Source organism: Perca flavescens, chromosome 13, assembly GCF_004354835.1.
Source record: "Perca flavescens isolate YP-PL-M2 chromosome 13, PFLA_1.0, whole genome shotgun sequence".
Lineage (NCBI taxonomy): Eukaryota > Metazoa > Chordata > Actinopteri > Perciformes > Percidae > Perca > Perca flavescens.
In genome coordinates this window covers 35,544,123-35,571,997 of record NC_041343.1, presented here as the reverse complement: position 1 = coordinate 35,571,997, position 27,875 = coordinate 35,544,123, and the positions used below count along the sequence as shown (strand labels likewise).

Genomic DNA, 27,875 nt, shown 5'->3' with positions numbered 1-27,875 from the left:
GTTCAGCCTTATGATGTCAGTGATGACATCATCAATACTAGACATACACCAGAAATACTCTGAAGCTCCTCCCCAAACATTTCATCACACTGGATCAGCAGAGAACCAAAGACAGGGTGAGTAGGAAGAGACAAAGACTTCAACTGTTAATACCATGAATCAAACTAGAACTAAATATGGACTATATGTAGGGACAGGTGTCCTCTAGACCAGTGGTTCTCAAATGGGGGTCTGTGTACCCAAAGGGGGACTTTGGCGGTCTGCAGGGGGTACATGAGCGCTTTTTTTGAAGTTGTTGTCACTGTTTTTGAAGTTTGTCACTTTTTTAAAGTTTTTGTCACTATGTAGTTCAGTTAAGTTGATTCTTTGTCCCAAAAGGGTCATATGTTTACATCAGGATGACACCACACAACAATAACCCAATAAAGACAGCAGCTTCAGCTGAGCTAAAGAATAAATAGTTGCAGAGTTGTATTGGAGTGATAATGAAAGTAAAATAAGAACTCAAAGCAATAAATAATAATAATAACAATAATAATAAGGATAATAAATAAATACGGGGGTCATTAATATAACTGAGGGCTGTCCCCTCCTCTAGCTGAGCTGAGTGCCTGAAGGAACGAGGAATAATCTCTGGTTAAGGGGGCTAAACCATTGACTTTACAACCTGTTTTTGCCTTCCTTCTTTCCTGCTTTTTTTCTCCAAGTTTGTCAAAGTTTTTGTCGCTTTTTTCAAAAATCAATTCCTCCTTTTTAAAGGATTTTGACTATTGTCCACCTATTGTTGCCTTACTTCCTTTTTCTACCGATTGTTTCCAAGTTTTTTTAAAGTTTTTTTATTTCCTTTTTTCATGATCATTTGATTTTCTTTTAGTAACATGGCTGCTGTTTGGTAAATCTATCGCTGGTCAGGAGGCGGGGGGGTTACCTGGCTTAAAAACACAATTCAAATTAACATTATTTTTAAAGATTATTTTTTGGGCATTTTTAGGTCTTTATTTGGATAGGACAGCTGAAACTAGTGTGATCTTCTCCTGATCTATTCTCTGCTGTTTTGATTGAAGTAGAACTATCTTAGAGTCAGTTGGTCTGTCTCTCCTCCAGCTCAGTGTTGAGAGGAACGCTGAGGCAGCATGTTTGACAGTACGCAGCTTTAAGCAGATATATATATATATATATATATATATATATATATATATATATATATATATATATATATATATATATATATATTCAATTTTATTTATAGTATCAAATAACAGAGTTATCTCGAGACACTTTACAGATAGAGTAGGTCTAGACCACACTCTATAAATTCCAAAGCCCCAACAATTACAGTAATTCCCTCAAGAGCAAGCATTAGCAGTGGCTAATACTCCCTTTTAGGAAGAAACCTCGGCAGACCCAGACTCTTGGTAGGCGGTGTCTGACGGGCCGGTTGGGGGGGTGATGAACAGTGGCAATAATAGTCACATTAAAGATAATGGATCAGTGACTTCGAGGTAGTCCTGGAAGTTCATGTCATAGCAGGGCACATCGTGTCATACTGAGTAGTGCAGTCTCCTATACCGGATCCTGACTACTCTGTGCATAGGAACATCACAGCAGGGCATTGCGGGATGTAACGTGGCGCTGCAGAGCACGGGTGGAGGCTGCGGATGCAGCAGGACGCAGCAGGATGTGGCCGGGAAATGCAGAGAATAAACATAAACAAAAAGAAGAAACATAAGGACTCCGGGGAGAGCTAGATTAGTAACAAGCAGTTCTGGGACAGGATGCATATAAAAGGAAACAAGAGAAAACCGAGATGAGAGAGCAGCTCAGTGTGTCTTAGGGAGGAACAGCCTCCCCGGCAGTCTAGAATTGTAATAGCATAACTTAAGAGAGGCAGGTTAAAGAGAGGTGCCTGGTCGGGCTAGAACTCCCCCCAACCGGATCGCGCTGTACTGGCCTGCCTCCCTCTACTCTCGCTAGATTATTAATTATATAATAAATAAAACTGATGACTACAAAGAGAAGCAGGTGGGCCGGGTTAGGTGGACGCTGCAACTCCTCATTCCCTAACTATAAGCTTTATCAAAGAGGAGAGTTTTCAGTTTACTCTTAAATGAGGTGATGGTGTCTGCTCCTCGAACCCTGACTGGGAGCTGGTTCCACACGAGAGGAGCCTGGTAGCTGAAGGCTCTGACTCCCATTCTACTTTTGGAGACTCTAGGTACCACCAGTAACTCTGCATTCTGGGAGCGCAGTGCTCTACTAGGACAATAAGGTACTAAGAGCTGTTCTAGGTATGATGGTGCTAGACCATTTAGAGCTTTGTAGGTCAGGAGGAGGATTTTAAAGTCAATCCTGTATTTCACAGGAAGCCAGTGCAGAGAAGCTAAAACAGGAGAAATATGATCTCTTTTCTTAGTTCTCGAGAACATGCGCTGCAGCATTCTGGATCAGCTGGAGAGTCTTAAGGGACTTATTTGAGCAACCTGACCGTAGGGAGTTACAATAGTCCAGCCTGGAAGTAACGAATGCATGGACTAGTTTTTCAGCGTGGTTTTGAGACAGGATATTCCTAATTTTGGCAATATTACGAAGATGAAAAAAGGCTGTTCTCGATGATTGTTTTAGATTGGCGTTAAAGGATATATCCTGATCAAAAATAACTCCTAGATTTCTGACAGTAGTGCTGGAGGCCAGGACAACACCATCCAGAGTAGCTATGTCTTTAGATAATGAAGTTCTGAGGTGTTTAGGTCCCAGCACAATAACTTCATTTTTGTTACAGTTTAACATCAGAAAATTATAGGTCATCCAGGATTTTATATCTTTAATGCACGCTTGAAATTTAGCTAACTGTCCACTTTCGTCTGGCTTAATTGACAGATATAATTGTGTGTCGTCTGCGTAACAGTGAAAGTTAATTGAGTGTTTCCTAATAATATTACCAAGAGGAAGCATATATAAGGAAAATAGAATTGGTCCAAGCACTGAGCCTTGAGGAACCCCATGGCTAACTTTAGTGTACTTGGAGGATTTATCATTAACATTAACAAATTGAGATCGATCAGAGAAATAGGACTTAAACCAGCTCAGAGCAATTCCTTTAATGCCAACTAAGTGTTCCAGTCTCTGTAACAGGATTGAATGGTCAATAGTGTCAAAAGCAGCACTAAGATCTAGTAAAACAAGGATGGAGACAAGTCCTTTGTCTGCAGCAGTTAGAACGTCGTTAGTAATTTTCACCAGTGCCGTCTCTGTGCTATGATGCTTTCAAATACTGATTTGAAAGTCTTCAAATAAGCTGTTGCTATGGAGAAAATCACATAACTGATTAGCAACTACTTTCTCAAGGATCTTGGAGAGAAAGGGAAGGTTAGATATAGGTCTATAGTTTGCTAAGACATCAGGATCGAGGGTGGGTTTTTTCAGAAGAGGTTTTATCACAGCTACTTTAAATGACTGCGGTACATAACCTGTTAATAAGGACATATTGATCATATCTAGTAATGAAGTGTTTACCACGGGTAACGCTTCTTTGAGTAATCTCATTGGGATGGGGTCTAAGAGACAGGTAGATGGCTTAGCTGAGGATATCTTTAACATTAATTGTTGAAGGTCTATAGGATAAAAGCAGTCCAAGTATATGTCGAGACTAGTCGTTATTTCTAGCGACTCTGCGTTTAAAGGTGAACCATTAGAAGTTGAGGGCAAAAGGTGATGAATTTTATCTCTAATTGTTATAATTTTATTATTAAAGAAGCTCATGAAGTCATCACTACTCAGAGCTAGAGGAATAGATGGCTCAGTTGAGCTGTGGCTATCTGTCAGCCTGGCTACAGTGCTGAAAAGAAACCTTGGGTTGTTCTTATTTTCTTCTATTAGTGATGAGTAATAGTCTGATCTGGCCTTTCTTAGGGCCTTCCTATAGGTTTCGAGACTTTCTTGCCAATCCAAACGGGATTCCTCCACTTTGGTGGAACGCCACTTACATTCGAGGTTTCGCGAGATTTGTTTTAATTTGCGAGTTTGGGAGTTATACCAAGGTGCTAATTTCCTTTGCTTCATCATCTTCTTTTTCAGGGGAGCAACAGAGTCTAAGGTCGTCCGTAGGCAAGTCGTAGCACCGTCTACAAATGTATCAATTTGAGAGGGACTGAGGTTAACATAGAGGTCCTCTGTTATGTTAAGGCATGACATAGAGTCAAATGCTGTTGGAATATCTTCTTTAAATTTAGCTATAGCACTGTCAGATAGGCATCTAGTGTAGAAGCTTTTATCTAATTTAGTATAGTCAGGAAGTAAGAATTTGAAAGTAATTAAAGAATGATCTGATAATACCGAATTCTGCGGAAATATTATTAAATCCTCAATTTCAATACCATATGCCAGCACAAGGTCGAGGGTGTGGTTAAAACAGTGCGTCGCCTTGTGCACACTCTGACTGAAACCGATTGAATCCAGTATTGAGTTGAAAGCAGTACTAAGGCTATCATTGTCAACATCCACATGGATATTAAAATCACCTACAATACGTACTTGGTCTGATTTAAGGACTACACATGATAAAAACTCTAATATAATATAATTGGCTGTAATGTTTTCCATTTTGGATGTTGAAGATTAAGAACAAGACTTTCAAAGGAGTTATATTTTAGTTTAGGTTTAGGAGTAATTAACAAGCTTGAATCAAAGATGGCTGCAACTCCCCCTCCTCGGCCTGAGCCTCTAGGAATTTGAGTATTAATATGACTGGGAGGAGTGGCTTCATTTAGACTAACATAGTCTTCATGGCCCAGCCAGGTTTCAGTAAGACAAAATAAATCAATGTTATTATCTGATATCAACTCGTTAACCAATAATGCTTTAGAAGACAGAGATCTAATCTTTAATAGTCCACATCTACTTTTCCTATTTTGTTCTATCGTTGCAGTTGTTTTAATTATAATTAGGTTGTTAAGTATAGCGCATCTGTTGTTTACCTTTTAATTTAACCGATCTGAGTCGGGGAACAGACACCGTGCTTATTAGACTATGAGTGGGCGACTGCTCCAACGGAAGCACAGGGGGGCGCATTGCACTGCACCTTACTAATATATATATATATATATATATATATATAACTTGTATATGTGTGTGTTTTTATTACTCACTACTGAAGTCGAAAATACTTCCCCTCACACAAGACAGCATTCATACTACTCGCTGTACTTCATACTTTTTAGTAGCTGGATATCAACCCATCAAACGTGAGTTATTATTTAATCTTCAGATTACAGAGAGCGTCTCACAATGCAACACAACGCTAACAACCTGCAGGCTGATCAGTTTGAATGTTTAAATAAAGTTATAAAAGGTTGAAGTGGCTTCTGAAGACTTAAATATGTCAAAGTTCTCACACACACACATACACACAGACATACACACAGATGCATGCACACACACACACACACACACACACACACACACACACACTCACTCACCTACATTCTTGCAGCTGGTTGAGCCGGTGACGTTTCTGAGTTTACTTTAAAAACAGCTGATTGGTTGGTTCAGGTGTGTTCCTGTGGACCAATCACAGCCTTCTCACACTGTAATGCAGATGTAACGACACACAGACACACCTGGGGAGAGAAGTGATTGTGTTCGGAGGAGTTCTCAGCGAGGTAAGAGCTGCTGTTTGATCTAAAACTGTTGTTCACTCCGTAATGTTCATGTGTTCATTCTGTTTCTAACATGTGATCTATAGTCACTGTCTGCCTCAGTAATGTTCATGTGTTCATTCTGTAACATTTGATCTAGTCACTGTCTGCCTCTATAAGGAGGACTCTGAACTCTCTCAACCACTTCTCATTCTCAAGTTCACATGCTAGCATTGGTATGTGTGTGTGTGTGTGTGTGTCAGCTGTGTTTGCATTAGAGCTGCTTTAACAAGAGCATTTCTTATCTTATATGATATTCTCCAACATTCTGACCACGGCCGGCCGGTCCCAGGGCAGCTAAGTTTAGGGTGATTAACAGAAACTAGTTGAGATTAGGAAGATGTGGGTTTGGACTCTGGGTGGAAGCTGTGTGTTTTGACAGCTTCATGTATGACTGCGTGGTGAGGACAGGCTGGTATTTAACACACAAACTGTTCTCTCAGGTGTGTGTGTTTCACCGTCTCTGTAGTTTCCTGATCCATGATTGATCTTGTGTGTGTCTCCTTTAACAGATGACTCCTCCTCCTCCACTTCCTGTTCCTGTCCCAAAGCCCCGAGCTCGCTACGCCAGGACCAGTCTGAGCTCCTCTTCAGACATGTGAGCACACACACACACACACACACACACACACACACACACACACACACACACACACACACACACACACACACACACAGACACACACACACAGAGACACACACACACACACACACACACACACACACACACACACAGAGACACACACATACAGCACGCACGCACACTCACACATACACATACACAGTGACACACACACACCGACAGAAGCAATAATTTACAGAACTATAAAAAGTTGATTGTTGTATTTTTTATGGTGTTTGTTTCAGAGATGTTATCGGTGAAAATCTACAACCAGGTTTCTCTAATGGAGTTCACCTGAACACAGGTACACACACACACACACACACACACACACAGCAAAGCACGATTTGGCGTTAACGAGGTAACTTCAACCCCGTTAACATTCCCTGATGGGTATTTTTATGACAGATAGATATTTCCAGTGTAGGGAATTGCGTATATAGGCTATTTGTCGGCTTCTTGAGCCGTGTGTTGCCGATGCCACACATCGGTTTGAATTACACTACCGGTCAAGTTTTAGAACACCCCAATGTTTCCAGGTTTTTATTGAAATTCATGCAGTTCAATGTCTTATTGTACTCTGAAATGAAAGAATAGAACAAATGAACAATTTAAGTTAAAAAAGAAATCATGGAAACAATTTCTAAACCAAAATGTATTCTAAATGTTTATATAATAATATATCAAAGTAGCCCCCTTTGGCAGATCTAACAGCTGAACACACTCGTGGCATTCTTTCTACAATGGAAATCAAATATTCTTCAGAAAGTTCTTCCCAACTCTGTTGCAGAAGTTCCCATAAATGTGTGGCCCTTGTAGGTTGCTTTGCTTTCACTTTTCTGTCCAGTTCATCCCAAACCAGCTCAATGGGGTTTAAGTCTGGTGACTGTGCTGGCCACTCCATGTTTTTAAGCTTACCATCTTGTTCTTTTTTGCTAAGGTAGTTCTGGCATAGCTTGGACTTATGTTTTGGGTCATTATCTCGCTGTAGGATGAACCCCTGACCAACTAGGCCCATACCAGAGGGTACTGCATGGCGCTGCAAAATGCTGTGGTAGCCGTTTTGGTTCAGGGGGCCTTTCACTCTGTACAAATCACCGACCCTGGATCCAGCAAAACCCCAGACCATCACGCTTCCTCCTCCATGTTTGACAGTTGATGTCACACACTGAGGAACCATCCTTTCTCCTAATCAACGGCGTACAAAAATCCTGCGTGATGAACCGAAGATTTCAAATTTTGATTCATCAGTCCATAACACCTTCTTCCAGTCTTCAGTAGTCCATTGACGATGTTTCTTGGCCCAGGCAAGCCTCTTTTTCTTATTCTGATGTCTTAGCAATGGCTTTCTTGCTGCAACTGGACCTATCAAACCTGCAGCTCCAAGTCTTCTCTTTCCAGTTGAAACTGAGACTTGCTTATTCCGACCACTATTAAGCTGTGCTTGAAGCTGTTGTCCTGTGAGCCGCCTATCACGCAAGCTGTTGACTCTCTGAAACTTGTCTTCTGATTCTGTTGTGGCTTTGGGTCTGCCAGACCTCTTCCTGTCAGAGTCTCCCCCAGTTTCTAAGTGCCTTTTGATGGTGAAGAATACTGTACTCACTGACACCTCGACTTTCTTCACAATTTCTCTGTAGGAAAGAACAACATTCTTAAGTGTTATGATGTCTGTCTCTCTTCCATTGTTAATTGCCTTTTTTCCGCCATTTCTATAGCAACACACTACTGTCTGCAGTACAATACTGTTCATATAATACTCACGAGGGTACGGTACCACAGTGTGTTCCAACAATACTTTTATACAAACAGACAGAGGGGGTTGGAAGTAATCCAGACCAGTGTGAACACCTGTGGGAATTGGTAGCACCAACTTTCAAAGCTTGATCAACCTTGTTCTAGTGTCAGAAAAGACTAGAATAGCAGAAAGTGGGGTAATTATTTATGGATTGAGTGATCATTCTATTGTTTTCTGTACTCAAAAGATAAAGAAAGCAGTGCTCAATTGCCATAGCTCTATAAGGATCAGGTCGCTGAAAAGGTATAGCAAAGAAGCACTTGATAACTGCTTGAATCTAAAAAACTGGTCTGTTGTGTTGCAATGTATGGGTGTTGATAAAGTATGGTGCTCTTTTAAATGTATGTTTTTAGAAGTTGTAGACAAACTAGCTCCATTTAAAGTAGTAAGAATTAAACAGAGGACAGAACCCTGGATAAATGATGATATTCTTGAGGCAATTAGGATGAGAAACAAGAAGTATGACACATTCAGGAGAAATAAGGATGATCAGAATTGGGCAGAGTACAAAAAGGTGAGAAATGAAGTTAGTAGATTAGTGGTGTATGCTAAAAAGGCCTATTTCAATGATAAAATTATGGAATATAAAAATGATTCACGTAAATTATGGAAGTCCCTCAAGCAGCTTGGCTACAGCAACAGGTTGAAAACAAAAACCAGTAGCTTAACTCTTGATCTGGGGAATGAAGTTACAGCAGAAAAGATGACAGTGGCAGATAGTTTTAACAACTACTTCTCATCAGTTGCTAGTAAACTGGTGGAAAAGCTACCTGAGCAGTCAGGGCAGTACGGTGAAAGTCACATCCTTGACTTTTATTCTCAGCAAGCGGTTAAAGCAGATGGCTTTTCTTTTCAAAAGGTGTCAGAGGCAGTTGTACTTGAGAAACTTAAAAATTTAAATAGCTCGAAAGCCACTGGCTTTGACAATATTCCTTCCAGATTTTTAAGAGATGCTGCTGAGGTTATTACCCCATGTATTACTCATATCATTAATATGTCTATAGAGCAAGGATATTTCCCCAATGATTTTAAGCTTGCCAGAGTGATTCCACTTTATAAGAAAGGGAGTAAATTAGACCATGGAAACTATAGACCTGTTTCTATTCTGTGTAGTCTGTCAAAGATAATGGAAAAGATTATTTTTGAACAGATTGACAAGTATCTAGTATCACACAATCTACTTTATGAGTTCCAGTCTGGCTTTCATAAGTCACATTCCACTGACACTTGTTTACTGTATCTAACTGACTACATCAGGAGGGAGGTAGATAAAGGGCATTTTTGTGGTATGGTCATGTTAGACCTACAGAAGGCCTTTGACACCGTTGACCATGGCATTTTGGTACGCAAATTAAAAGCCATTGGTTTTAATGACGTAGCAGTCAGATGGGTGAGGTCTTAAAGGATAGGAAGCAGGTGGTGGATATTGGGGGATCAATGTCTCAACCACTATGCATAGACTGTGGGGTCCCGCAAGGGAGTGTCTTGGGTCCACTTTTTTTCCTTCTATATATTAATGACCTTAAGTCTGTATGTTCTTGTGAACTTTTTTTATATGCAGATGACTCTGCATTATTGGTTTCTCATAAAGATAAGAACATAGTTGAAATAACTCTTAGGGTAGAATTATTGAATGTCAGTAGGTGGATGTCTGACAATAGGTTATCGCTTCACTTAGGGAAAACGGAAGCCATACTGTTTGGGACAAAGATAAAACTGAAAAGATCCCCTGGTTTTAAGGTTTTAGTTGGAGATAATGAGATTAATGTTAAGGACTCGGTTACTTACCTAGGTTGTGTGCTGGACTGCCACTTGACTGGAGTGGGCCAAGCGCAAAAGGTACTTGCCAAAGTGAATCAAAGAGTGCGTTTCTTGGCAAGAATCTCAAGATTTTTGGACAGGAACGCAATGTTAACTCTGGCTAGTGCTCTAATTCAGCCTTATTTTGACTATGCATGCTGCTCATGGTATAAAGGTGTCTCACAGCATATGAAACATAGGCTACAGACTGCTCAAAATAAGGTTGTGAGGCTTATTCTGAACCTCCCCATGCGATCTCATCTTGATACTTCTCATTTTGAGACTATTGGGTGGTTAAAAGTCGAAGATCGAGTCTCTCAGATTCAGCTGTGCATGGTACATAGGACTGTGTATGGGGTTGTCCCCAAATATTTAATCAATTATTTTAACAGAGTAAGAGATGTTCACAGCCACGCCACCAGGGGAAGTTTTACTGATTTTGTACCTCCTAGATTTAAGAGTAATTTAGGTAAGGAGTCCTTTCTGTATGTAGCAACAAGCCTGTGGAACAGGCTGCCAGGAAATTTAAAGAAGGTCAGAAGTTTAGGAGGTTTTAAGCAGGCACTGAAAAAATGGCTTAGATGCCAATTGTAGTATGAGGATTTATTACTGTATTGTTTTATGTATTTATTTAATGTATGTATGGTTTGTGATGATTGATGTTTGACCTGTGCCGCTTGCTCACCTCCCCCTTTCCCCTTGGGACCACAATGGAAATAAGCCTCAGGGCTTTATTGTGTTATCCTGACCTTTTTGTTTTTTTTAAGGTATGGTTCATAGTTGTATCGTATTTTATAATGAAATGGGCAAATAAAATCAATCAATCAATCAAACTCCATTGCTGCAGAACAGCTTTACCTTGTTAACCCATTTCTTTTTCCCTGAAAAAGGCCTTTTTGTAAAATTCTGAAATGTACATTATTTTTCAGTTTTGGGTAACCTTACTTTTTGTTTAACCTCAGGCAGTTCACCACTTACCTTTGTACCATTTCAAGCTATTCATTGGACTTGAACTGCTAAAATTTCAATAACAAACTAAAACAAACCAGTAGTGTATGTTTTAATATTTTTTATTTTCTCTCACGATCGCTTCCACTGCCAGGGTTGCATCTGATAATATAATAGGCTAAAGCAACGGCAGTTTATGGAAAGCAAAAGAATAATTATGGTCAGATCTTGGTCCAGACTAATGGGGAAGTGATTTTGATGAGCGTTGTGATTAACGCATAGCTTTCCTTTCTGCGTTTTGCCTGTAAAACCGTGTTTTTCATATTTATGTAGAATTATAGTTTATTCTTATGGAAAATATGCGGCTTTGTTATTGGTCGTGCTGTGCAAACCCCGCCTCTTTTATGCGAAAGCGCATGCCACTGGATTGGGAAACCCTGGGTTGTCTGTCTGTCTGCCTGCCTGCCTGTCCGTCTGCCTGTCTGTCTGTATACTAATCCAGGGTTGATTGAGCTAGTTGTTAACCACCATCACAGCTTATGCGGGACCGTGATTGTTAGCACAGGTGAAGCCGGGGAACTGGAATAAATCCAGGACTTGTTGATCTGGATTCATAGGACAGGCCTCAGGTCTTTGGGAAAACAGAATCTTTTTGTGTTTTTACTGAACATGCTTTTTACATCTCTTACAGCAGAGTCAGTTAGCTTTCACTGTAGCTTCTTACTTTTTGAATTGCTCTCAGTCCTTACTCTCAGCGCTGTGATTTAAGAGACTAAACTCTGTGATTTAAGCAGCTTTTCTAAGGGAAAGTGATCTGACGTGTGCCTGAAACAGCTGCAGGTTATTTCTGACTCTGACGTGCTTCACCGTGTTCCAGTCCAAACAGTCGAACCGGTTTGTTCCTCCTGCTGTTTGTGGACACTGCAGACAGATTATTATCTAACCAGTTTGTCTTCTGACTGCTGACGGTAGAAACTCACACCACACGCTGGTGACTCACAGACAGATCCTTTCTATCAGAGTCAAGTTACAACCAGCTCACTGAACTTCCACATTCTTTCATTTAGCCTCTCAGCCCTCGATGACACAAAACAAAGACTTTAAAGGGTTATTTTTCAATGTTTTATTCAGCCCTATCTTCCCATGTTTGTGTGTCTAAGTGACTGATGGGAACAACAGTCTTTGAAACTGGTCCAGTATTGCGTGAGAAGGCTGTAACTGTGTTTTAAACAATGCTGCTTGAGGCTGTAGGGATTGTGCAATACTTTAAAGTGTTTTTCTGGGGGAGGAGGGGAATATGTTTACATGCAATCTGTTTTACCACGGCATAAGTACGATACTTTGTGCTTTATATATTCTTGTGACTGTTACAGTAAATATTTATAACTGTCAAGGCATTATTTATGTGTGCAGCTTGGAGTCATAAACATATTTCCCTAAGGGGACAATGAAGTATATGTATTATGACGGGCAACCGAGAACTGGGCTGCGGTGTAACCCTAATTCAGCGTCCGTTAGCGTTAGAGTGAGATCTTTTAGTTTAACATGAAAGAGCCCCGACATTACCAAACCCACCAAATTCTGTGTAAATAATCAGGACTTTTATCATCGTTAAACACACTTCCTTCAAAATGGACAAAAACTAAATAAATCAAAAGCCTTCTTGGTTTGCTTTCCACTATTTCAACCACTCTGGTTTGGTTGAAATAAACCCTTAATTCACCCATTTACATGTGGAGATATGCTGGCTCTATACACGCTAAAAGTCCTGATTATTTACATGGAGTCTGGTGGAGATATGCTGGCTCTATACACGCTAAAAGTCCTGATTATTTACATGGAGTCTGGTGGAGATATGCTGGCTCTATACACACTAAAAGTCCTGATTATTTACATGGAGTCTGGTGGAGATATGCTGGCTCTATACACGCTAAAAGTCCTGATTATTTACATGGAGTCTGGTGGAGATATGCTGGCTCTATACACGCTAAAAGTCCTGATTATTTACATGGAGTCTGGTGGAAATATGCTGGCTCTATACACGCTAAAAGTCCTGATTATTTACATGGAGTCTGGTGGAAATATGCTGGCTCTATACATGCTAAAAGTTCTGATTATTTACATGGAGTCTGGTGGAGATATGCTGGCTCTATACACGCTAAAAGTCCTGATTATTTACATGGAGTCTGGTGTAATTTGGTGATGGTGATTTTGGGGCTGTTTCATGTTAAACTAAAAGGATCTTACTCTTTAACTAAAAGGTCTATCTCTGTAGGGATCCATCCCATAATGTTGTCAGACTCTTAGAATAATAATGTGAGTCTGTCAGCAGCAACAACAGAACTTTTAGTGGAGTCTAACTGCTGCTGAACATTAGTCCTGTAGGGTTACATTACAGACTGGTTCTGGTTTAATACTGGACCAGTTTCACATTTTGTTGTTCACATCAAAACCTCAGACACACAAACATGGAGACAGAGAGTCCAGGTTGGAGAAATATCAAAGTTATTGGACAAATAATTTGGAAATATAACAGATGTCTGATAATGATATTATCACTGTGTCCTCCTCCTCAGATAAAGAAGCTCCTCCTCCTCCTCTCAGTGGGTCGGATCATGGCGCCGTCTTCCCGACTCTATCCGGCGTCACTGACATCATCGCCTCCAGCATCCCATCATTGGCTGGATTTGCCACCTCCATCGGTGGCTCCGTCCCCTCGGCCCCCTTGGCCCCCTCGGCCCCCTCAGCCCCCCCCTCCATCGACAGTAGGGCTAACAGCATCGCTGCCCACATACCTAGCTTAGCAGGAACTGCTAGCGCTGTGGCTAATCCAGCAGTCACGTTGGACTATGCCTCCCCCTCTGCACCTCCTTCTAACACAGCTGCTGTTAGCTTAGACAGCATCATTAGCTCGTTAGCTAACATACCCAGTTTAGCAGGGATTGTTAGCAGTGTGGCTAACCCTGCTGTTAGCTCCGTGACGACCCCTGCCACCTCGTCAGACCCGCTGTCCAAACCGCAGAGTATCGGAGCAGCTCACACAGGTACAGCCACCAACCAATCACACAGAATCCTTCAAAATAAAAGTCTTATGTTACTTTGATTTGGCGGGAACAAACACACATTCTAAGTATTCAGGGGGGCGTGGCCTCTGTGTCTGCGTTACTTCATAAAACTGCACTCTGGTCTATTTTTAACCATTTTGGAACATTTAAACACTCATGGGCCAAAGAAATCGAAGTACACATCAGATAAATGTTTCCCAAAGATGGTTTGTGATTTCAGGTAGTTGTGAAAACGTTGTTTGGTTATTATAAGTTATTTTATTCTATAAATACGGGCTGAATAGACTAGCCCGATCTGCTGGGGGTTTGATTCCTCCCTGCAGCTCAGGCTGGAAACCTGAACGTTTATCTATCCTGCTTCTGTTTCAAATCTGCGGGGACCAATCACAAACTGGCTTATCCACCTGGTGCGCTATTGGCTGGTTTAACACGATGACGATAGAGAAGCGACCAAGCAGCTTCTTGTTTACATTCAACATGGCGGCCACCGTAAAGCAGCAACCCGTTGATGCCGCTGTCGCCGCTACATCACCCAGATCGTTGCTCTGATTGGTTGAAGGACTATCCAATGGCGTGCATAGTCATTTGAACTGCCCGTTGATCAGTAGAGAATACAGCGCAGACTCCCCAGACTGATGTTCAGTCTTAAAGGATTGAGCTTGGTCTGCTGATAGCCAGACTAGGGGCTGAAACCTCATGATTGACAGCTGGGATTGACTCGTGATTAGTCGCCGCCCCCCCCACACACACACACACACACTCTAATTGGCTTTGGTTGTTTGAAAGCGCAGTCAGAAGTAACAAAAGCTTTGCTGCTAGTCTCGCTACAGATGTGTTAACGTATTACACCTGTGTACAAAGTCACACACACTTTATTTTTCTTGTTTGTTCTCTGCATGCTGTTTTATATGTTTTTGATTTTGTTCTTTGAGACTCTTCTCTTCTTCCTGGTTGTCTGAGCAACATGTTCTCTGTTTGTGTCCAGATGTTGGAGCGTTGTCCCAGGTGGTGATGTCAACTTTAGACCAAAACGCTGACGTTACATTACCTCCACTAGAGGGAGCTGCTGAGCCAATGGAGGAAGGTACTGAAGGAGAGTTTCTGTTTCCTAGGATGGTGAAGGAAAGTCCTGCCCTACTCTGCCTCTGATTGGCTACTACTCACTACCTTTGTTGGTTGAATTGGTTAGGTTTAGGCATGAGGAGTGAGATTGGTTAGTGTAAGAATACCAGGGTAAAAAGGGCCAATGGAAAAACAACCATTAGGTTACGGATATTTCAGAGCCATGGTCGGGGCCATAGACTCTAACGTTATGTGTCCACGTTGGTGTTTTCTGACAGCAGGGATCTCCCATCTTCTTCTCAGTGTTGGACCCAGTTATCAGTTTCTCTTCGCTGACCAATGACGAGCAGAGAAAACAGGCTCCACCCTCCTATAACCGCCATGGGTGCACCTGATTGGACTCTGTCTGCTCCCGGATTTCAAAACGGACCAATGTGGGGGCTCGTTTGGAGACTTTCTCTGATTTTATTTTATTAAAACGGTTTCCTGAAATGTGTTTCTGAAAACATTATCTGTGAAAAATAATCTGCTGAATCTGTCGACAACGATCACTTTAAAAAATGTTCAGGGGTTTTCCAGAGACGGGGAGTCGGACCGGATGCTCCTGAATTGCAAACAAAACGTTTCTCCATGGATCAAGTGGTGTTACACATATGAAACATATGAAATCGACATTATATAAAAATTACATTCAAGACTACATTTAGTGCACACACATTATAGACTATACATAAAGTGCAATTACTACTTAAAGTAGAGCATTTAAGACAGACAAGGGACAGGACAGACAACAAAAGACAGGGCATAAGTAGACTTGTAACAGAGCACTGATTGTTATAGGTTAGGTTCACAGTGAGGTGAAGGTAGAATATATAGAATTTAGCAGCAGAAAAAAAAAGGTTCAGGAGTGCATTTCAGTTCAGTGTGAAAAATGTAAATCATGTTTTGTTGTTCAACAGTCTGACTGCTCAAGGGAAGAAGCTCTTCCCCATTCTGCGTATAATATAATATTAATAATATAAATATACCAGGGTAAGCCAATCAGAGGAAGAGTAGGGCGGGACTTTTCTTCGTTACCCTAATAAACAAAAATAACTGAACTACAGCAGTAAACCTGGTCCAGTGAGTTCTGCTAGGGACTGAATACAAAACTTTTTAGGCACCGAGAGATTTGCTGCTAAAGTTTTGAGTATTAAAAAATGTCTTGTCATTTAACACCCAATTTCTGGGTAAATCTCACCAGCGCCAGGGAGCCAATCAGCATGCAGCATGCTTCTATCAAGATCTAATAATGTCTGTGATTGGCTGTCTAACGTTATGCGTCATAGAGACACGCAGGAAAAACTCTACGTTACACAGAGACGCTCACATAGTTGGAGCTGAAAAAATAATAAAAATCGGTGTCTTAATGTTGCAATTTCTTTTAGTTTTATAGAATTGGTATTGGCATGAGTCACGGTATTGGTATCTGTACGGGTATCACATATTTTTGGACAGCCCTGGTCTTCAGCTTCCTGCCGGTCTGATTCTTCTTCGTTTATTCTGGTTCCAGTTTACAAACGGTCTCCTCACGCCGTCCGAGAAGAACGGCCGTATTCCACCGTGTTGGCTTGTTGGACGAGCACAGAGGAAGCTGAATCTGACTCGTCCAACGAGGAGGAAGATACAGGAGCTAGCCAATCCCTCCCCGGAGCCACAGAACCAACGGGAGAAGATCCTGCTTCTAATCAGAACTCAACCACTAACAAGTATGCAGTATGTATGGAGACAATGCTACAATAACCTTGCTTTAGTGCTCTGCTGCTGCTGACACTTCTGTGGTGTTTGTGTTCTGCAGCCTCCCGTCCAATCCTTCAGGTCGGCTGGTGCCCAAACGGCCGGCCCCGCCCCCTCCTCATCTTGTTGGCCAATCAGGAAAGCCTCTGAAACAGAAGACACCCAGGTACCCCTGCAGAGACACATTATCTCTTTATTTGTTTGTGCTTTACAATGTAGATGGATGGATAGATAGATGGATAGATATATACTTTATTGATCCCCAAGGCGGGGGGAAGGAGGGAGGGGTTGTGCATATGTAATCGAGAGCGTACTATACAATTGAAATACAAAACATTAGTTCCTGTGGTGTACAGCCAGACTGAAGTATATGACCACGTCAGCTGTTCACTGAATATGACGTTTAAATTGCCCCCAAACATTTCAAGCACGTAAAGTTGATTGTTATGCATTGCTACCACGTTGTGACACAGCTTTTGGATCAACTTGTGTTGACTGGCTTGATTCAGATAAGTCTGGTCCGACCATATTGGTGTTAAAGAGGTATTAAAGTGAGTTTGTCCTGCAGAGCGGCTACTATCAGAGTGTCCAGGAAGAAGGGGGTCAGCGGGAGTTCAACTCCACAGAGCGCCGTGGTCCGAGCCAGCTGGCTGGACGTCTGGAAGGGCTTCAGGTAACATCATCATCATCATCATCATCATCATCCTCATATTGATATTTTTAATGATCAGAGATGCTGCTGGTGATTCAGTGGTAGAGCCTTAACAGACTCTGGTTGCTGCTGTGTTTATAGAACCATGACGTCGATCAATAAACACACTATGGGCCCTATTTTAACGATCTAAGTGCATGGCGTGAAGCGCTTGGCACAGGTGTGTTTAGGGCATGTCCAAATCCACTTTTGCTGGTCCTAAAGGGTTGTCCTTAGTGTCTTCATTAATCAGAGGTGTGTTTTGGGCGTAACATGCAATCAACCAATCAGAGATCATCTCCCATTCCCTTTAAAAGCCAGGTGCGTTTGGACCTTGGAGCATTGCTGTGATGATGGAGGATTTACACCGTTGTGTGTGTGTGTGTGTGTGTGTGTGTGTGTGTGTGTGTGTGTGTGTGTGTGTGTGTGTGTGTGTGTGTGTGTGTGTGTGTGTGTGTGTGTGTTTGTGTGTGTTTGTGTGTTGCTGTGCTTCCCTGTGTGTGTAACAAGCATAGTGTGCACGAACCTAGGTTCATTTTACTAATGCTCTGTTAAAATAACACTGGAATGCTGCGTTATTGACTTTAGACCTGGTTTTTGTTGATCAATGGTGCGATCGCTCCTCACTGCCTAAAGATAGCAATACTCCCAGAATGCACCTGAACACACCTCCCTGTAAGACCACCACGCCCAGAATGCACCTGAACACACCTCCCTGTAAGACCAGCACGCCCAGAATGCACCTGAACACACCTCCCTGTAAGACCAGCACACCCAGAATGCACCTGAACACACCTCCCTGTAAGACCAGCACGCCCAGAATGCACCTGAACACACCTCCCTGTAAGACCAGCACACCCAGAATGCACCTGAACACACCTCCCTGTAAGACCAGCACACCCAGAATGCACCTGAACACACCTCCCTGTAAGACCAGCACACCCAGAATGCACCTGAATGCACCTGAACACACCTCCCTGTAAGACCAGCACACCCAGAATGCACCTGAACACACCTCCCTGTAAGACCAGCACACCCATGGGCCACAGATGGGCGCAGGTGCATTTACTATTCAAACGAAATGGGCACTGGACAGGAAACTAACAACTGCGTCGGTCTTAAAGTAGCAAAGACCCTTGGGTCGGGCTTTGTGCTGTGCTGGGTGCAGGATAGGGCCCTGTGTGTTGCTGAAAGATGAACTGCAAGTGCACTTGACTAATTCATGCTCCTAATTATGACTAACTATTATTTAGCATGTTACGTTGCTAGAGTAAGCTCTTATTTTGTCTGAATGAAAAAACAAATGTAATGTTTTCTTTTTAAAACAATCAACTTGCTAGGGACTGTAGATGAGAATTAGCCTGCATGGCTAAATCTGGCACATTTACATGTTTCTTTAACAGACACAATGTTTTATGGGCGACGTTGGATGGACAGCTGATGTCTCTGTGGAAGAAACGCACCGTAAGTCAGCGTCTCTCTACATCTGTCTTTATGTATGTGTATGTAAACCTGTCTGTCAGTCAGTCATGGGTGTGTTTGTTTTGTTCGTCAGGACCAGTTCAGTGAGGTGCTCTTTCATGTCTCCAGTATCACCAAGGTGAAGAAACAAGACAAATGCAGATTCTCTGTTTACTTCAAGAAGAAACATTATGACTTCGTGGCTCATAACGATGGTAAGAACACTATCTTCTGGACTTTAATGGGCCAGCTCTGGGACAGTATCAGAACACTACACCACCCTGTTGTTTCCTAGTTGTCTGACTGGACTGGAAAGACGTGTTTGAATGAGCTGAAAGTAGAGGGTGACTATTTTTCGGGTCCCGCGGTACGGGAGTCAATTTCACTGTTGGTAACGTGATAGGGACGGCATAGAGAATAGAAATCAATGGGAGCGGGACGGAGCCGGAGAGGGCAATGTGGTGAGTGCGCCCAAAGATTGCGAGGCATTTCACGTGATCGGGATATGACAGGAGTATTTTCGTGGGGTGGGAGCGAATTGATTCCTGTGTCACCCTCTAACTGAAAGCAGAGATTAATTGCAGATGCCACAGAACAGGAAGTTCAGTCGACTGTTATTTTAGGGTGTAACTGCCCTGCCGTCCAGTACCCACACTACCAAACTGTTTGGGATGCCAGAAACAGATTTCGTATGTCCCAATAAGTCGTCTGCATTATGCCAATGAGTTCCAGATCTCGGTAAGTTTGAGACGTGGAACTCAGCCTTTGTCTCGTACTTCTTTATCTTTTTGTCGTCTCAGAGGTTCATGAAGGTTGGGTCACGTCTCTGCTGGCTTGTCGAGGTAAGCCAAGCCCCGCCCCTCCAGTATTCCACGGACCAATCACCATCAAGGAGCCACGGAGCCGTGCCTACGCCGCCCTCTGGGATCACGACCTCTGGATTTACCCCAACAAGGAGAGCTTCCAGCTGGGCATCGCCTCCTTCTCCGTCCCCCTGAACGTAGCCTCGGTCAAACCAGCGGGGAAACACTCGTTTAGCCTCATCACTCCATACAAGAGCTTCAAGTACGTACCTGTCTGTCTACTCCTATCACTCCATACAAGAGCTTCAAGTACGTACCTGTCTGTCTACTCTTATCACTCCATACAAGAGCTTCAAGTACGTACCTGTCTGTCTACTCCTATCACTCCATACAAGAGCTTCAAGTACGTACCTGTCTGTCTACTCCTATCACTCCATACAAGAGCTTCAAGTACGTACCTGTCTGTCTACTCTTATCCTCCATACAAGGCTTCAAGTACGTACCTGTCTGTCTACTCCTATCACTCCATACAAGAGCTTCAAGTACGTACCTGTCTGTCTACTCCTATCACTCCATACAAGAGCTTCAAGTACGTACCTGTCTGTCTACTCCTATCACTCCATACAAGAGCTTCAATTACGTACCTGTCTGTCTACTCCTATCACTCCATACAAGAGCTTCAAGTACGTACCTGTCTGTCTACTCATATCACTCCATACAAGAGCTTCAAGTATGTACCTGTCTGTCTACTCCTATCACTCCATACAAGAGCTTCATGTACGTACCTGTCTGTCTACTCTTATCACTCCATACACGAGCTTCAAGTACGTACCTGTCTGTCTACTCTTATCACTCCATACAAGAGCTTCAAGTACGTACCTGTCTGTCTACTCTTATCACTCCATACAAGACCTTCAAGTACGTACCTGTCTGTCTACTCTTATCACTCCATACAAGACCTTCAAGTACGTACCTGTCTGTCTACTCCTATCACTCCATACAAGACCTTCAAGTACGTACCTGTCTGTCTACTCCTATCACTCCATACAAGACCTTCAAGTACGTACCTGTCTGTCTACTCTTATCACTCCATACAAGACCTTCAAGTACATACCTGTCTGCCTTTTTTCCTCATCTTTTTTGACAGTTTCTGACGCTGTTTTCTTGACACAAACTTTGCATCGCCTTATTTGAAGCTTTTTTTTATCACATTTTTTGCTACCTTTTTTTTTATGCCTTTTTCCATGATTTTGTCACGTTATGTTACCTTTTACTCTCCTTTTTCATGTGATTTGATAACTAAATGTTTTAGCTTAACCTACAGAAATATAGTTAGCCTTAAACTGACATTTTGAGATTTGAACTGGCAACTAAATGTTTGCTGCAAACGTAATGTCAGACATAACGTTAGTGTAGTGTGTATAAAAGCTCTGTTTTGTTTCGGCAGCTTATAAAGACTTATGTTCTGGGTTCTTGACCCTCAATACAAGTCAATAAAAAGAGCGCAGAGTTAGATGTTTTCTGTCTTAATATTAAATCCTGACATTCACCCTTCTCCTTTTGTTCGCCCTCTGTCTCTCTGTGGCCCCGCCCCCTGCCTGCAGTCTGTCTGTTGATTCGTCGAAGGATCAGTCCCTCTGGGTGGATACTCTATCTGCGTCTATCTGCGGCGCTCTGTCCAGCAGCCAGGTGGCGCTGCGTCTCTGGGAAAATCCTGACAACAAAGTGTGTGGAGACTGCGGCTCGGCCAATCCTGAGTGGGCGTCGGTCAACCTGCTGCTGGTCATCTGTCAGGCCTGTGCAGGTACGAGCTAACGGATGCTAATCCGATGTTCATGCCATGCGTACAGCCCTGTCTCTGAGAAATCAGGTTTATATATCATTAGTCTACAGTGGCTTGCAAAAGTTTACACATCCATGCTAAAGTTGACTAAAAACAGGAATAAAAAACTTACCTAGATACCTAGAGATTGGTATGGTTGTATTTCAGTTAGTCTAATAGCTGGTCTGATTTGCATTGAGAGATGATCTTATGGAAAGTACCTCATGCCAATCTCTAGGTATGGTGAAGGGTATGTGATGATGGGGGGTGGGTGGGTATGGTGAAGGGTATGTGATGATGTGGGGGTATGGTGAAGGGTATGTGATGATGTGGGGGTATGGTGAAGGGTATGTGATGATGGGGGGTATGGTGAAGGGTATGTGATGATGGGGGGTCTATTTTAATTCCAAAGGCCAAGGGAACTTTATCAGGATGCATAATATCCTGGATCCATGAAATAACTGTCCTTTATAATAAAAATGTGCCTGCCTCTATGGGAATCTAACATGGGGTGGACTGACTTATGTCCCTTGTATTTTAAGGAAGAACATTCATTTATTTACAATACGTTATTCATTCACAAAGGAAATTGGAGTCCTTAAAAGCTGGATTTTTCCTAATTGTTTTTAATTAAGGCATTAAGATCAATTTCCAAAAGATGATTTTTTTTCATAAACTTATGCAAGCCACTGTATATCCTCGATGTTCCACTTCTGGGATTGCTCAGTTTTAGACAGAAATTCTGCCGGATTTCACTCATTTCAGCCAGATGTCTGTCCCCTTCCTCTGTCTCTGTGTCGGGGTTCTAACCTCCGGTGGATCTGTGAGGACTATGGTTAACTGCTCCTCAGATCTCTGCAGGGTAAATCCAGACAGCTAGCTAGACTATCTGTCTGTCTGTCTGTCTGTCTAACAGCTAGCTAGACTATCTGTCTGTCTGTCTAACAGCTAGCTAGACTATCTGTCTGTCTGTCTGTCTGTCTAACAGCTAGCTAGACTATCTGTCTGTCTGTCTGTCTGTCTGTCTAACAGCTAGCTAGACTATCTGTCCAATCAGAGTTTTCTGTTCCACGACTAAAACTACTTCTGAAGGTCCACATGTTCCACCAGAACCAGTTCCTTCCTGAGACTATTTAGCAGAGGCGCCGTGGCTCCGTCCGGAGCTTAGCCCCGCCCACAATGATTGTGATTGGTTTAAAGAAATGCCAATAAACCAGAGCACGTTGTTCTCCCATCCAGGAATGCTGTGTGGACTAGCCAGGGTCTGTCAAAGGGAGACTAATATATCATTAACATATTTTCCAGTGATGTCAAACGTAATCTCTGCCTGCATCATGTTCAGAGGAAATGTTTTGTTTTTGGGAATGAACTCTGAAACTGGCAGACCTTAAATTGTATCCCAGCAGTACAAGTCAAAGTGATTGATCCTGAAGGAATCCCTGGAGATGATCATTGGTTTAATGGAGGATGCTCCCTGTGTTCTCAGGTCAGCATCGAGCTCTGGGCAGCAGCCTGTCCAAGGTACGCAGTCTGAAGATGGACAACAAGATCTGGACTGAACCACTGCTACAGGTGAGGGGGGGTGGACTGAACCACTCATACATGAATGGACACAGCAGGGTGTTCAACGCTCTACCTTTTCAGTTTAACCCTTGTGTTGCCTTCCTGACGATATCTTTTTTTTTTTTTTATTCAATATTTTGGTTGTCTTTTCAACATTTGTCACCTTTTCCACTTTTTTGTGGATTTTTTTTTTTTTCTGCACTTTGACGTTTCTTTGTTTTTTTTCCCCGCCGCTTTTGAAGCTTCTCCAATATTTTTGTCACTTTTTTCTATGTTCTTTCATAAAACTAACGGATTAAAATGCTATATAATTGAATAAAATGCCCAATTTCAATGAAAGTAGTGAACTGATCATTTATTTTATTTGTGAAGAGTGTCGTAGGGAACCATCCACGTTATTTTTTTTGACAATTTGGTTTAAAGAAACCCAAAAATTCGAACCCTGGACCTCTTCGTCGAGGCATAAACCTCTCCGTGTATGTGTGCCTACTCTACCACTGAACCAACCCGGCCACTTCTTCTGACATTTGTCATTTTTTTCAATGTTCTTTTATCTCTTGTTTTTCCAATGCTTTACAATGTAATAAAATGGCCAAATTCAATTAAAGTAATGAGCTGATCATTGATTTTATTTGTGAAGAGCGTTGTACGGAACCATCCACGTTATTGTTTTGACAATGTGGTTGAAAGAAACACACATTTGTGATATAGAAACATTTAGAAAATGGGTGAGATTAGACCTGAGGACGACAGGAATATAAATAAATAAATAAACATGTTTCTACGTTTGTCGGGGCTAAACCATTCATACCTGACCTCTCACCTGTTCCTCTCCCAGCTGTTTCTTCGCTACGGTAACCGTCTGGCCAATCAGGTGTGGGCTCCGGCAGTGCCGGCTGCGGAGCAGCTGCGCCCCGAGTCGTCGGATGAGGAGAGGTCAAAGTTCATCCAGGATAAATACAGCAGGGGGCGCTACAGACGGGTCCACCCTCTGACCTCGTCACAAGATCTGGATCAGGTCTGACTCAAGTCTTCACAGTTCATGGGTTAATTATATCAAGGATTTACATAGTAATACTATAACTACTCTACACAGTTCATGGGTTAATTATATCAAGGATTTACATAGTAATACTATAACTATTCTACACAGTTCATGGGTTAATTATATCAAGGATTTTCATAGTAATACTATAACTATTCTACACAGTTCATGGGTTAATTATATCAAGGATTTTCATAGTAATACTATAACTACTCTACACAGTTCATGGGTTAATTATATCAAGGATTTACACATCCTAAGACCTAATGCAGAGGGTCCAGACACTAGCAAATAATACACAATATAGATACATTATATATACTCTCATATTGTTTTTGATGAAAAAGGAAACATGTTATACAATAACATTTACAACCCTACTGACCCTAACCCTACCTTAGTGGTCACAAGACATTATTCCATCTACGTAAGCATCAACAAACATATCAGAAGTCAGAATAAAATAAAAGGATTTCAGAGTCACTACTTTACAAGTAGTTTAGTTAAATGTGTGTGTGTGTGTGTGTGTGTGTGTGTGTGTGTGTGTTTTCAGAGGCTGCGTCAGGTGGTGTGTGGAGAGGACATAGAGGAGACGATGTCTCTGATCTGCTCAGGAGCAAAGGTTTGATGGTTTTACACTTTGACCCTTAATAACTCCAATAATCTCCCTCAGATCATTAATGATTAATCACACACACACACACACACACACACACACACACACACACACACACACACACACGGATTTATTATGTTATCTTAATATGGTTTGTGATTTGTATAAATGAAGTTATAAAAGGTTGAAATGACATCTCTGAACCTGCAGATCAAGTCTACAAAAAGTCTGACTCGTTTCTTCCCTTAAAATCCCCCAGGTGTGTCAGACAGACCTCCAGAGCCCCTCCCCCATCCTGCTGGCTGAGAGGGCCGGACAGGCCCTGCAGACGGAGCTGCTGCGCCTCAACGAGTACACAGGACACACACACACACACACACACACACACACACACACACACACACACACACACACACACACACACAGGTAACACACACACACACACACACACAGGTAACACACACACACACAGGTAACACACACACACACACACAGGTAACACACACACACACACACACACACACACACACACACACACACACACACACACACACACACACACACACACACACACACACACACACAGGTAACACACACACACACACAGGTACACACACACACACACACACACACACACACACACACACACACACACACACACACACACACACACACACACACACACACACACACACACACACACAGGTACACAACACACACACACACACAGGTAACACACACACACACACACACACACACACACACACAGGTAACACACACACACACACACACACAGGTAACAAACACACACACACTCAGGTAACACACACACAGGTAACACACACACAGGTAACACACACAGGTACACACACACAGGTAAACACACACACAGGTAACACACACAGGTAACACACACACACACTCAGGTAACACACACACACACACACTCAGGTAACACACACAGGTCACACACACACACACACACACACACACAGGTACACACACACACACACACACACACAGGTAACACACACACACACACACACAGGTAACACACACACACACACACACAGGTAACACACACACACACACACACACAGGTAACACACACACACACACACACAGGTAACACACACACACACACACACACACACACACACACACACACACACACACACACACACACACACACACACACACACACACACACACACACACACACACACACACACACACACACACACACACACACACAGGTAACACACACACACACAGGTACACACACACACACACACACACACACACACACACACACACACACACACAGGTAACACACACACACACACACACACACAGGTACACACACACACACACACACACACAGGTAACACACACACACACACACACAGGTAACACACACACACACACACACACAGGTACACACACACACACACACACACACAGGTAACACACACACACACACACACACAGGTAACACACACACACTCAGGTAACACACACACAGGTAACACACACACAGGTAACACACACTCAGGTAACACACACTCAGGTAACACACACTCACGTAACACACACACAGGTAACACACACTCAGGTAACACACACACACACACAGGTAACACACACACAGGTAACACACACACACACACAGGTAACACACACACAGGTAACACACACACACTCAGGTAACACACACACAGGTAACACACACACTCAGGTAACACACACACACACACACTCAGGTAACACACACACACACACACACACAGGTAACACACACACACACACACACAGTTAACACACACACACACACACACACACACACACACACAGGTACACACACACACACACACACAGGTAACACAACACACACACACACACACACACACACACAGGTACACACACACACACACACACACACACACACACACACACACACACACACACACACAGGTAACACACACACACACACACACACACACACACAGGTAACACACACACACACAGGTAACACACACACACACACACAGGTAACACACACACACACACACAGGTAACACACACACACACATGTTGGTTCTTGTTTGATTGTATTTGTTTGTTCTGTATGTTCTAAAATCTAAAAATAACTAAGAAAATGATGATGAAAAATAAAATCCTGGAACCCCCCCCCCCTTGACGAGAAGGTAGTATGATCTCCTTGTGATGGTTTCAGCAGTTAAGGTCCACCTGAACCCCCCGACGGGAAGGTAGTATGATCCTTGTGATGGTTTCAGCAGTTAAGGTCCACCTGAAACCCCCGGCGAGAAGGTAGTATGATCTCCTTGTGATGGTTTCAGCAGTTAAGGTCCACCTGGAAACCCCCGACGAGAAGGTAGTATGATCTCCTTGTGATGGTTTCAGCAGTACAGGTCCACCTGGAACCCCCCCCCCCGACGGGAAGGTAGTATGACCCTTGTGATGGTTTCAGCAGTTAAGGTCCACCTGGAACCCCCCCCCCCGACGAGAAGGTAGTATGATCTCCTTGTGATGGTTTCAGCAGTTAAGGTCCACCTGAAACCCCCCCCCCCGACGGGAAGGTAGTATGACCCTTGTGATGGTTTCAGCAGTTAAGGTCCACCTGAACCCCCCCCTCCGACGGGAAGGTAGTATGATCCTTGTGATGGTTTCGGCAGTTAAGGTCCACCTGGACCCCCCCCCGACGAGAAGGTAGTATGATCTCCTTGTGATGGTTTCAGCAGTACAGGTCCACCTGGAACCCCCCTCCCCACCCCCCCGAGAAGGTAGTATGATCTCCTTGTGATGGTTTCAGCAGTTAAGGTCCACCTGGAACCCCCCGACGGGAAGGTAGTATGATCCTTGTGATGGTTTCGGCAGTTAAGGTCCACCTGGAACCGGAGTTCCTGGGAACCCAAACGTCACTTTTAGAAGTGGACCGACTTTTCTGGACCTCGGTCCGTAACGTTGGTCTCATCGGAGGAGTTTGAAGTGACTGATTTTAAAACATGTCCCAATGTTTTCTCTTTAACTATTTAAAAACCTTATTAACGATGTGTTAAAACGGTGTTACATGTCCTCCAAGGAGAGCACTG

At 42.8% G+C, this 27,875-nt stretch overlaps 1 protein-coding gene across 1 annotated transcript in view; it reads left to right on the top strand.

Annotated features, from left to right (window-relative positions):
* Positions 1–79: 79 nt before the first annotated feature.
* Positions 80–27,875, top strand: part of LOC114567369 (arf-GAP with Rho-GAP domain, ANK repeat and PH domain-containing protein 1) — a 46,048-nt gene continuing 18,252 nt past the window's right edge. Inside the window, exons 1-17 of the mRNA XM_028596457.1 lie at positions 80–116; positions 5,594–5,657; positions 6,206–6,291; positions 6,561–6,619; positions 13,435–13,902; positions 14,909–15,007; positions 16,538–16,733; positions 16,823–16,927; positions 17,330–17,434; positions 18,856–18,916; positions 19,008–19,128; positions 19,714–19,978; positions 21,321–21,520; positions 23,025–23,110; positions 23,940–24,119; positions 24,700–24,768; positions 25,022–25,121. Of these exons, the coding sequence (XP_028452258.1) occupies positions 6,206–6,291; positions 6,561–6,619; positions 13,435–13,902; positions 14,909–15,007; positions 16,538–16,733; positions 16,823–16,927; positions 17,330–17,434; positions 18,856–18,916; positions 19,008–19,128; positions 19,714–19,978; positions 21,321–21,520; positions 23,025–23,110; positions 23,940–24,119; positions 24,700–24,768; positions 25,022–25,121 (2,200 nt within the window). The 5' untranslated portion in view covers positions 80–116; positions 5,594–5,657. The remainder of the gene's footprint in view (positions 117–5,593; positions 5,658–6,205; positions 6,292–6,560; positions 6,620–13,434; positions 13,903–14,908; positions 15,008–16,537; positions 16,734–16,822; positions 16,928–17,329; positions 17,435–18,855; positions 18,917–19,007; positions 19,129–19,713; positions 19,979–21,320; positions 21,521–23,024; positions 23,111–23,939; positions 24,120–24,699; positions 24,769–25,021; positions 25,122–27,875) is intronic.